Source organism: Carettochelys insculpta, chromosome 27 (assembly GCF_033958435.1).
Source record: "Carettochelys insculpta isolate YL-2023 chromosome 27, ASM3395843v1, whole genome shotgun sequence".
Classification (NCBI taxonomy): domain Eukaryota; kingdom Metazoa; phylum Chordata; order Testudines; family Carettochelyidae; genus Carettochelys; species Carettochelys insculpta.
In genome coordinates this window covers 6,827,115-6,839,232 of record NC_134163.1, presented here as the reverse complement: position 1 = coordinate 6,839,232, position 12,118 = coordinate 6,827,115, and the positions used below count along the sequence as shown (strand labels likewise).

The window sequence follows — 12,118 nt, the reverse complement described above, 5'->3', positions numbered from 1 at the left end:
CCCCGTGTGCCAGCCCTGTCGTCATGTGCTCGCGTGCCGGTCTTGTACCTGTGTGCCCATGTGCCATCCCTGTCCTCGTGTGCCCGTGTGCCAGCCCTGTCCTCGTGTGCCCGTGTGCCGGCCCTGTCCTCATGTGCCCACCCTGTCCCCGTGTGCCCATGTGCCGGCCCTGTCCTCGTGTGCCCGTGTGCCAGCCCTGTCCTCGTGTGCCAGCCCTGTCCTCGTGCCCATGTGCCGGCCCTGTCCTCGTGTGCCCACCCTGCCTCGTGTGCCCACATGCTGGCCATGCCTGCATGTACCCACGTGTTGGCCCTGTCCCTGTGTTCCCGTGTGCTGGCTCTATCCTCGTGTGCCCGCGTGCTGGCTCTGCCTGCATGTGCCCGCGTGCCAGCCCTGTGCTCGTGCACCGGCTGGTTATGGAAGGCTGGTCCGTCCTGGAGCTGGGGATACTTTAGTGCTGAGGCAGCATTTGAACTAACCCCGGCCCATTAGCCAGGCCCTGAGGGGATTAGTGACGTCCTCCCACGCCAAACAACCAGCGTCTCCTTAGCCGGGGGAAGCCAGGCTGCTGCCTGCCCTGGTCCGCCCAGACCGAAGCACCCAGCTCCTGAGAGCTGGGCTTGCTGGCTGCAGGCAAGGATTATGGCCAAGGTCGGCAGCCCAGGGTGGGAGCTGTCCAGTGGGCCTGGTGCCCCCAGGGCATCCCACGGTGAGAGGTGTTGGGGGTTGGCTTTGGCTAAGGTGGGCTCAGCAGTACTCCCTGGAACTGGCCCTTCTCAAGCCCCGTTCGTCCCAGGGTCACAGAGCACTTTGCAGGGGGAATCCCGGATGGTGACGGGGAAAGTGGGGCACGGGGCTGGGACCTGCTCTCCCGAACCCACACGGTGAGTCAGTGGCTGCTCCCCTCCCCCGCCTGCAGGCCCCATTGTGCAAGGCCCCGGGGGAGCTCAGCCCTGGTGGATTCCTGCCCTGCCGCAGCCATGAGCCAGCTGATGACTTTCAGAACCATCCTCCCTTGGAACTGATTAGCACAGAGCGTCCTGGCGCCGGGCCGACGAACTCCAGGCCAGGCTGCTAAGGGGGGGCTGTGGCCTCGCCTGGAGCCACCCTGGCAGCTGGTCCCTGAGCCTGGTTTCCAGAGCGAGCAGCGTGGTGCAGCAGAAGCGTGCTGGGCCCATAACCCAGAGGCCGATGGACTGAAACCATCCTCTGCTAGAGCGAGCAGCGCAGCCTGTGCCATCTGCCCCGTCCAGCCCCTGGGAGCCCCCTTCCCCAGCCAGCAGCCGGGCAGGTCTCTGCTGTCCGGGCAGCGCATTCTGCCTGGGGCCTGAAGTTCAGCTGCACCAAGAGGGAAGGTGGGAGACCTGAGAGAGCAAAGCAGCCTTGTGACTTGGGGCAGAGGGGTGGCTCACTGTGGGGACCCCTCCCTTCACTTGGGGTCTGGCTCCCAGGAAACAGCCCCATCCCCCTGCTGCGTCTCTGTATCACTGCAGCCCTTCCCGACACCCCTTGTGATGGGCCTGGCCTGGCCTGGCCTGCCTGTTCCTGCCCCAGAGAGCTCACGGGCCCAGCTGCACCCGACCCAGAGGAGCTGTGTGCATCAGTTCCTCCTCGCCCATGCCCAGGGAAATAGCCCCAGCTGCTCAGGCTGAGTCCGTGCCAGCCCCCAGGCTGCTCTTCTGTACCTATCAACAGGCCTGCTTGGTGTTCAGCCAGGGCTGACATGCCCGGGGGGGCCGATGTGGGGGGGCTATGCCTTTGCACAGGTAGATTCTTAGCAGCCAGGGGACGTCCCATGCCTGGTCTGGATTTCAACCCCTCATACTCAGGACACCCGGCCCGTTTCCAGTGCCCCCACACTGCTTCGCACCCGCACAGCTCTACGGCACCAGCCGACTTACTCCCCAGAAAGCCAGATGAGAATGCGGCTGGAATTTGGGCTTGAGCTGTCAGGGCAGGGCTGGTCCTGCTCAGGCTGATGCGGCGCCTAGGGGCACATGGCTGTGGCTGCGTTTGCATCTGCAGCTGTGCGGCATTTGCAGAACAAAGGGGTATTCCGGGGATTCGTGCAGACTTGGCGCACCTGAAATGCTTCCGCTCGAGCCTGCCCAGGGGCGGGGCCCAAAGGCCGCCCCGATGCAGCCGCCCACATGGAAACGGTTGGATTGTTTCACTCAACAATGTCATATTTCAAATTCCTGTTAATTGTTTTTAAATGCTTGGCCTGTAAACACGCTGCGGCCGTGGAGCCAAGCGGATTTGAAGTGTTTGGCTTTGTCAAAAAAAGGGGGCGGTGCTTGGACCCCAAACAATTTTTCCTGCTTTTTTGGACATGCCAATGAACCGAAAAGTCCACTCTGCCCAGATCATCTGTGCCCAGCCGCTGCCCCCCGGCTGCGCTCGCCCGCTCGTCAGTGCCCAGCCGCTGCCCCCCGGCTGCGCTCGCCCCCTCGTCAGTGCCCAGCCGCTGCCCCCCGGCTGCGCTCGCCCCCTTGTCAGTGCCCAGCCGCTGCCCCCCGGCTGCGCTCGCCCGCTCGTCAGTGCCCAGCCGCTGCCCCCCGGCTGCGCTCGCCCAGCTCGTCAGTGCCCAGCCGCTGCCCCCCGGCTGCGCTCGCCCGCTTGTCAGTGCCCAGCCGCTGCCCCCCGGCTGCGCTCGCCCGCTTGTCAGTGCCCAGCCGCTGCCCCCCGGCTGCGCTCGCCCCCTCGTCAGTGCCCAGCCGCTGCCCCCCGGCTGCGCTCGCCCGCTTGTCAGTGCCCAGCCGCTGCCCCCCGGCTGCGCTCGCCCGCTCGTCAGTGCCCAGCCGCTGCCCCCCGGCTGCGCTCGCCCAGCTCGTCAGTGCCCAGCCGCTGCCCCCCAGCTGCGCTCACTCCCCCCGTCAGTGCCCAGCCGCTGCCCCCCGGCTGCGCTCGCCCGCTCGTCAGTGCCCAGCCGCTGCCCCCTGGCTGTGCTCGCCCAGCTCCAGAGGGGCGGTACAGCTGTCTCTCCCACCACAGGACTTCCATGGGCGCCCAGCGTGCAAGGCACATGCTGCTCCCAGCCAACAAACAGCACTGGGCTGGGGTTAGGCACGGCCTTTCCGGGAAGGGTTTAGTTCTCTCCCCTGCTGGGGATGGGGAGGAGGGGGGTGACTGAAAGCAGATGCTGCACAATTGAAGGCAGATGCAGCTGAATCTGAGCAATTGCTGGCACCCCTCCTGCCTGCACGGGGCCTAGGATGTTGCAACAATTGAGTGCAGGCTGACATAGGCACCCCAGAAACAGGCAGGGCAGAGGCACAGGGGGGGGCGGTTCTGACCCCTTTGCCGGGGTGTAAATGAACCAGCCCCCGGCTGCTCATCTCGGGCTCTGATGGCTCAGCAGGGCAGAGCGAGGGCCCCGGTGGGAGGAGGTGGCTGAGCTGCATCTCTGGGGGAGTCAGCTGCTTTGTGCCCCACTGGGATTCACAGAATCCCAGAATCCCAGGGCTGGAAGAGACCTCAGGAGGTCACCTAGTCCAGCCCCCTGACTAGAGCAGGCTCAACCCTCACTAGGTCATCCCAGCCAGGACCTTGTCCAGCCGGGACTAAAAACCTCAAGGGATGGAGAATCCACCACCTCTCTAGGCAACGCATCCCAGTGCTTCACCACACACCTGGTGAAGTAGTTTTTCCTAATATCTAAACTACACCTTTCCCTCTTCAGCTTCAGACCATTGCTCCTTGTTCTGCCATCTGACACCACTGAGAACAGTTTCTCACCCGCCTTTTTAGAGCTCCACTTCAGGAAGTTGAAGGCTGCTATTAAATCTCCTCTAAGTCTTCTCTTCTGTAAACTAAACAAGCCCAAATCCCTCAGCCTGTCCTCACTTGTCTTGTGCTCCAGACCCTTAATCATTTTTGTTGCCCTTCGCTGAACCTGCTCCAACACATCCACGTCCTTTTTTTATACTGGGGGGCCCAAAACTGGACACAGTATTCCAGATGTGGCCTCGCCAGTGCCGAATAAAGAGGAATAAAACACTTCTCTAGATCTGCTCAAAATGCTCCTCCTAATGCACCCCAGTATGCCGTTAGCCTTTCTGACATGCTGCAGCCATGTGCTGGTCCAGCCCAGGGTGCACAAACAGGTGCAGAAGAGACAGGTACGCAGGAGCAGGCGAGAGCCAGAGGCGTGCAAAGAACCTAGATCAATGTGGCCTCTAAGCACCACCAGGAAGCTGGGACTTCTGACCCCTGGCCCGAGCCCCTTCACCAAGGGAGAAGCTGCTGCCAACGCTGTAGAGGCGAAAAGCAGCCCTTGAGCCCCGGTGATGTGACAGCCTCCCCGGGCGCCCAGCTGCTCTCCCAGCCTCAGGCTGCCCCAAGGCGAGTCCTCATTTACCGCAGAGCCCTGGCCTCTGGGAGGAGTTGGCTAGTCCCACCCAGCAAACCGATGGCAACCAGCCCACGGGGGTTGTCTTGTCAAGCCCCGGTTGCCCCGGGGGCCAGGCTGCGTTGGCTCCCTACCGCATGCTTGCCCAGGCAGATGGCACCCGGCACAGGCTTAGCAGCAGCTCCTCCATGCCCACGCCCCAATCTGGTATGTAGATCTCCCTGAACGCAGCCCCTGGATTTCCTGCCCTGTGGAGCTGTGTAACTGCTGGGGCTTGGCTCTCTGCTGCATTCAGCCCTTGGAAAGGCTCTGCAAAGCCAGGCTGCCATTTGCCAGGGAGATGCCCCCACTGCTCTCTCCTGTCATGGCTTTCCTGTTCTTCCTCCTTCGCTGGCTCTCTCAAGCTGCAGTGAGAAGCTTGTTCAGATGGACGGCATCCCTGGGCTCTTTGTTTAAAAGCCAGCCAGCGCCCGGGCCGGCTAGACGCGTTTGCTGACTCCCATAGCTGGCTTGCGCGCTGGGTGCCCAGCAAAGAAGAAAGGCAAAGTGGCCTGTGAAACGGAGCTGCCCCACGGACGAGCCCCTCAGCTGCCCAGCACTGCTGGGGCACCACGTCCCCCTTAAAATCTTAGAGCCGGAAGACAAAACACACTACCTGCCCCCCTCCAACATACCCTGCCTCACCCTTATGGCAGGGCCCTGGCTCCTTCTCCTGCTGCAGGTCAGTCAGTACGTGTTGCATGTGATGTGCTGTGGCTGCGCTGACTTGCAGGAAGGACAGCTCGGCGGGGAGTGAATACACAGGACTATTAGCCCTTTCGTTAAAGGCGTCGGGACGCCAGCCGGACATACAGCCTGTCCCGGTGAAAACGGGCCGGACGGCCACCCTGCCCCAGACTGGCTATTAAAATGGGGACAGACTCAGGGAGCTGGTAAACATTTCTGCCCAGTTAATCTCTCTCTGTTTCTCTCCAGCCTTTTTGCCTGGGTTCTGCTCCTGGCTCTCCCATGGAGTGCTTGGCCATGGGCAAGTTGCTGCTCCATGCCTCAGTCCACCCCGTCCCCGCCAGGCCTGATCCCTGGCTGGCGAGGTCATGGGGCTCTGCCCCTTTGTGCTCACAAAGAGCCGCACAGACCTGTGCCCAAAGTACTGGGCAGGACTCTCCAGCATGTTCCTTGGTCCGACCCGCTGGGGTGAGCCCTGCCCCAAGCCAGGCCAGTCAGTGTCGGTGTCCCCTGGAGAGCCCAGGCTGCTGCGGTGCCCAAGCGGGGCCGCCTGAGTCTCCCAGCTGGTGCCGACTGTGGCTGTGGCCGCCGGAGGCTGATCCACGCAGGACAGAGTGAATCAGCCGCCCTGCTCCAACCGAGGCCACTGAGGGGGCGGCTGTGGCAGGGAATCCAGGCAGGGTGCTAAGCCCTATGGCCCTGGGGTAGGCACTGGGGGGGAGAACCGAGTTCTCTTCCCCACCTCTGGGGTCCGCGCGTGGCCCCAGCAGCGTCCAGCACAACCGGCCTGCCTGGGGCTGGGGCGCTGGTGCCAGCACCCCCCCCGGCTGGGGCCCCACGCAGAGGGCTGCTGCTGGGCGTGAGCAGCCAGGCAGGGCCGCGCTCAGGGCCTGGCTGTGCAGGGGAGGGCTGCGGCGTCCCCCAGCCCTGCAGACAGATGGATGGTCTCTGCCTAGACAGGCCGGCAGCCCAGTGTGCTGCTGCCAAGGGCTAGGCTGGGCCCAAGGGGGGAGGGGACCTACCGGGTGGGGGGGTCCCAGGTTTGCACACCCAGCCCGACCATTGTCCCCTGACACCAGCTGCAGCCCCCAGCGCAGCCACACCCTCCTCCCAGCCCAGGGGCCCTGCTGTACCCACCTGCCAGCTCTCGGAGCCAGGCCAAGAGCCCCAGCCCAAGGGGCTGGCAGCCCCCCAGGGCTCCGGCTGGCACCTCCCCGCGGCATCTGGGCAGTCTCAGCCTGGCTCAACGCCCGGCTCCATGGGGCTCAGCGCAAGGCCCGCCGCCGGCGGCTTTGCTGGGCCCTTGGGGCACTCCAGCCCGACATGATGTTCCCAGAGCTCAGGGAGACCCACCATGCAGCCAGGCCCAGGCCGACCGCAGCTTGGTGCAGCCGTGGCTGAGCTGAGCTGCTGCAATGGCCCTTAGGATGCCTGCTCCAGGGACATTGCAGGCTGACACCTCCCTCGGCCCCTGCTCCCCACGGCCCCTGGTGAGACACAGGCTTGCTTGGCAAGGAGGGAAGCGGCTCAGGGGCCTCCCCAGGCGGGAATTCAGACGTCCGTCCCGGCGAGCAGCCGGCTGTGAGGCAGCAGCGCAGCTGGGGACGAGCTCCTTTAAGCTGTGTATAAATGGGACCAGTCGAAAGGCGTGAAGAGCCCCAGGACTTCTCCTTGGGGAGCGCGTTGTGTGTGCAGAGAGGTGGCTGCTCAGCATCAGCCGATCATGATCTGCCCGGGAACCTGACATGGTGCTGGGGCAGATCCCCTGCCCCATGTTGGCTCTCCTGCTAGCCCATCGCTGTGGGGCCTCTCTCTGAATCCCTGCTCCAGAGGCTGCCCGAAAGGCCTGGCTGGGAGGTTAGCTGGGGCTGATCCTGCTTCAGGCAGGGGGCTGGACTCAGTGACCTCCTGATGTCCTGTCCAGCACTGGGAGTCCATGATAAGGACTAGCTTGAGACACGTCACCTGTGTCCCCAAGAGCCTGCTGGTGCCAGATGGAACCAGCCCGGCAGAAGAGACGCCATAGGCCTGTGTTTATGGCCGGTGCCCCGAGCCACCCAGCTGCCCCTTTGCAATGCTTACTCCAGAGATGCTCAGAACTCACCCGTTCCAGCTGCAGCTCCCCAGAGCCAGCTGCCGTTCTGCACCAGCTGGTTAGCCAACAGCAGGGGCCTGCAGGTCAGATCCTTTAGGAGGGGAACCGAGGGTGAACTTGGGTGTTCGTGCAAGGGATGTACGAAGTCTGGCTGCCCTGTGTGCTGCAGGAAGGGACCAGCAGGGGCAGATTTTTCACTCTCAGTTCCAAGCCTCTCTCAGGCAGCACTCTGCCCAGCAGCTCTCCCTCTTGGTGGCTTTGCTCCTCTGTGTGTTTCTGCCACTTCTCTCTTGCACCCGGCCCCAACCTAACCAGCCCCCACCCTTGTGTTTTGTTAGCTGATCCCTGAGCAGCCCTGGGCACATCCCCAACTCCTGCCATCCATGGGCCAGGGCTTTGGCTGCTGGATCTAATTGCTTCCTAAAGAAGCTTAATTGATCCTTACCTTTCCGAACAGACTGGTGCAGAGAGATGAGGCTGCTGCTAAGGCAGTGAGGGAGTCCCGTGCCTGGAAGAGAACCCAGGAGTCCTGGGTGGTCCTTGAGACCCACCTCTCCAAGCTCACACAAGGCCCCCAGCACAGAGCTGTAACGCACCGGCTTGGAGAGGTGGAGACCCAGCTAGCGGCTGAGGATAAGAGCCCGCTACTTGTGCCAGAGAAGAAGCTGTGCTGTGAGCTCAAGGGGCTTTTTGTGCCACCAGGCCTGGACTGGGGGTTCCTAACACTTCTACCCACGTGGGGTATCCAGGGTGCCCAGGGACGGCATCCCAGCCCTTGGCACTGACTGGCGCATGCTGGCACTCTGGGAGTTACGTGGGGCGGGCACCATGGGGTGGCACGGGGAGCTGCTGTCCGGGTGAGCTAGGAGTGGGACTGACCTGTTCCCGTTTTCCCCTAAAGGGCTGGTGAAGCAACCTGGCCACCTCCTGCTTCTCTGTTGGATGAGTGACCCTAAGTGCCCAGCCCTGGGGAGAAGGTTGGCTGGGCTGCGGTGCCCTGGAGCCCAGCGGTAGCAAAGCCTGAGGCTGAGGTGCCGAGTGCCTGGGGAGAGCCCCCTGCCTGTGGCCGGGATGGAGCCCAATGGCAGCCTGGCCAGCGGGCTGGGCTTGTGCTTCCGCAGCCTCAACAAGAGCTCCCAGCTCAGCACCAACCTGAGCAAGAACAGCGGGATTGCCTCGCCTTGGTTCTCCACCATCTTCGGCACCGTCGGCCTGGCCTCCAACCTCTTCGCGCTCTGCGTGCTGCTCAGCTCCTCCCGCCAGATGCACAGCCGCACCCGCTCCTCCTTCCTCATCTTCCTCTGCGGCCTGGTGGTGACGGACTTCCTGGGCCTGCTGGTGACCGGCTCCATCATCATCTCCTACCACTTCATTCGCTTCAAGTGGCCGGAGGTCGACCCCGCCTGCCACCTCTGCAACTACCTGGGCCTCTCCATGGTCTTCTTCGGCCAGTGCCCGCTGCTGCTGGGGGCCACCATGGCGGGCGAGCGCTTCTTTGGCATCAACCGGCCCTTCTCCCGCTCCACCCCCATGACCAAGCGCCGCGCCTGGCTCATCGTGGGCCTGGTCTGGGCCTTCTCCTTCTCCGTGGGGCTGCTGCCCTTGCTGGGGCTGGGGGAGTACACCCTGCAGTACCCCGGCTCCTGGTGCTTCCTCACGCTGCTGCACGACGCCAGGAACGTGACCTTCTGCCTGATCTTCGCCCTGCTGGGCATCCTCACCTTCGCCCTCTCCTTCCTCTTCAACAGCGTCAGCGTGGCGACGCTCTGCCGGGTCTACCACGACCGCGAGTCGGTGCAGAGGCGGCGGGACAGCGAGGTGGAGATGATGGTGCAGTTGGTGGGCATCATGGTGATCGCCAGCGTCTGCTGGTTGCCCCTGCTGGTAAGGTCCCCCCGCTCTGCACTGGCGACACCACCGGGGCGCGGATGCCATCGCCCCAGCTGGCAGAGCCCCGGCCACAGCGGTCCGGCTGGTGGAGCAGCAGGGGCTCTAAGGGCTCATTCTGTCATTCCAGTCAATCCTCACCCACAGTCCCCTGCTAGCTCCTGCAACAGCTCCGCAGGTGCCCCTCACTCCCCACCCTCAGCCCCCTCCTATCCCGGCCCTGGGCTCCCCCAGCTCTGCCGGTGCCCCTCACTCCCACCCTCAGCCCCCTCCTATCCCGGCCCTGGGCTCCCCCAGCTCTGCTGGTGCCCCTCACTCCCCACCCTCAGCCCCCTCCTATCCCGGCCCTGGGCTCCCCCAGCTCTGCCGGTGCCCCTCACTCCCCACCCTCAGCCCCCTCCTATCCCGGCCCTGGGCTCCCCCCGCTCCGCCGGTGCCCCTCACTCCCCACCCTCAGCCCCCTCCTATCCCGGCCCTGGGCTCCCCCCGCTCTGCTGGTGCCCCTCACTCCCCACCCTCAGCCCCCTCCTATCCCGGCCCTGGGCTCCCCCAGCTCTGCCGGTGCCCCTCACTCCCACCCTCAGCCCCCTCCTATCCCGGCCCTGGGCTCCCCCCGCTCCGCCGGTGCCCCTCACTCCCCACCCTCAGCCCCCTCCTATCCCGGCCCTGGGCTCCCCCCGCTCTGCTGGTGCCCCTCACTCCCCACCCTCAGCCCCTTCCTATCCCGGCCCTGGGCTCCCCCAGCTCTGCCGGTGCCCCTCACTCCCACCCTCAGCCCCCTCCTATCCCGGCCCTGGGCTCCCCCCGCTCCGCCGGTGCCCCTCACTCCCCACCCTCAGCCCCCTGCTCTCCCGGCCCTGGGCTCCCCCCGCTCTGCTGGTGCCCCTCACTCCCCACCCTCAGCCCCCTCCTATCCCGGCCCTGGGCTCCCCCAGCTCCGCCGGTGCCCCTCACTCCCCACCCTCAGCCCCCTCCTATCCTGGCCCTGGGCTCTTCACAATACACATCTCTGCCAGTGCCCCTCAGTGCCAACCTGCAGCCCTTGCTAGCCCAGTCCCAACCCCCACACTTCGTCTACACAGCGACACGACCCCTGTGGCTCAAAGCAGGGGCAGGAATCAGTTTTGACAGGGGCCACTCCAAGCATTTGGAAAGTTGTCCAGTGTTGCTCTTCCGCAGTGGTAATGGGGGAGGGGGGGCAGGTGCAGGAGGGGGATGGGGTAAGGGATGGGGTGGGGGGATGTGGGGGTGCAGGAGGGAGGGCAGAGGTTGGGAATGGGGATGGGGGGTGTCCCGGGGCAGGTTCTGGTTGGAAGACTTACCTGGGTGGCAACCCACCAGCAGCCCAGCAGGGGGCCACGTGCTCTGAGACTAGCGACAGGGCTGAGGGGGCACCAGCAGCTGGGGGGTGTGGTGTGTTGAGCAGAACTTGATGGGTTCATCCACGCTGCACCCCCACACTGCTGCGACCTGAACTGCAGCACCCCCACACTGCTGCAACCTGCACCACATCTTCACTGCAGCACCCCCACACTGCTGCAACCTGCACCGCATCTTCACTGCAGCACCCCCACACTGCTGCAACCTGCACTGCATCTTCACTGCAGCAACTTCACATTGCTGCGACTTGCACTGCACTCACACACTGCTACAACCTCACTGCACCCTCAATGCAGCAACCCCACATTGCACCCCTTCACTTCTGCAACCTGCACTGCAGCCCCCCCCCCACTGCACCCCCCCGCTGCAACTGTCACTGCACCTCCCCGGGCACCCCCCCGCACTGCACTGCACTCACACTGTAACAGCCCCACCCTGCACCCCCATCCTGCACCCCACTCTGCAGCATCCCCTACCGCCTGGCTTTGAAACCCCAGGGAGGGGCTTACAATCCGGCTCCAGCACCACTGGGAACATCTGCACAGCTGAGTTCAGCCCCACCAGCCTGCGTCCATGCCCCGGCTCTGAGCGGGCGAAATACAGCCCGCGGGCCATCGGTGGCCCAGCCCACAGACGCAGTGGGGAGCCTGAGGCAGAAGGGTCACAAGCTCCAGTGCCCCCCCCAACCCCTCCGGCAGCCCTTGCAGACGGTGGGTGATCGTTGCTGTGGTGAGTGCTTTATAATGGCCCAGCCTTCTTGGCTCCTGTGCCCAGCCGCACCCAGCCGGCTAGGTGTGCCTCACCCAGTGTGCCCGGATTCCCTGTCCCCTCCCTGCCTCTGCCCACCTCCTGCCCTGCTAGGCGCCCCTCAGCCCCCAGACCTTGCAGGAGGGAAAGCTCCCCGCCTTGTAGAAGGGAAACTGAGGCACGGCTTGGGAAGGGGGCTGGTCAATGGAACGTGGCAGAGCAGGGCCCCAAGCACAAGCCATGAAACCACCCCCGTGTCAGTGCGGTGGGCGGCGCTGCCCCGGGCAGGGAGCAGCTCTGGGCACAACCGCAATAGAAAGAAATAATCGCCCCAGCAGTCGGGGGCGCCAGTGCCCCAGCCAAATCCCACCCAACGGGGCCGGGGGGACGGATGCCTAGAGCTGGCTCCTGCTGTGGCTTCCAGGCCCAGACGCCACGGGACCAGGTGCCCCCAGCTGGGAATCCTGACGGCCACATCCTTGGCCAGTCACTGGGCAGCCGTCGGCAGTGGGATGGACGGGCAGACACTCCATTAGCCCCCTGCTGGGGCGGACGGGCAGACAGGGGCGGCGCGGCCCCTTAGGATGGATGGACGGCCGGGCAGACAGGGGCTGTGTGGCCCCGTAGAGGGACGGACAGACAGGCAGACAGGGACTGCGTGGCCGCATAGAGGGACAGATGGACAGGCAGACGGGCTGTGTGGCCCCGTAGAGGGACGGATGGATGGACGGGCAGACAGGGTCTTTGTGGCCCTGGAGAGGGACAGACGGACGGGCAGGCAGACGGGCTGCGTGGCCCCTTAGGATGGACAGACAGGCAGACAGGGACTGTGTGGCCCCATAGAGGGATGGACGGATGGATGGGCAGACAGGGGCTGTGTGGCCCCGTAGAGGGACGGACGGATGGACGGGCAGACAGGGGCTGTGTGGCCC

The 12,118-nt window shown here is 64.6% G+C and overlaps 1 protein-coding gene across 1 annotated transcript in view; it reads left to right on the top strand.

Annotated features, from left to right (window-relative positions):
* TBXA2R (thromboxane A2 receptor) overlaps window positions 1-12,118 on the top strand; it is a 33,324-nt gene that overhangs the window by 19,693 nt on the left and 1,513 nt on the right. Inside the window, exon 2 of the mRNA XM_074978425.1 lies at window positions 8,074-9,056. Within this exon, the coding sequence (XP_074834526.1) occupies window positions 8,244-9,056 (813 nt within the window). The 5' untranslated portion in view covers window positions 8,074-8,243. The remainder of the gene's footprint in view (window positions 1-8,073; window positions 9,057-12,118) is intronic.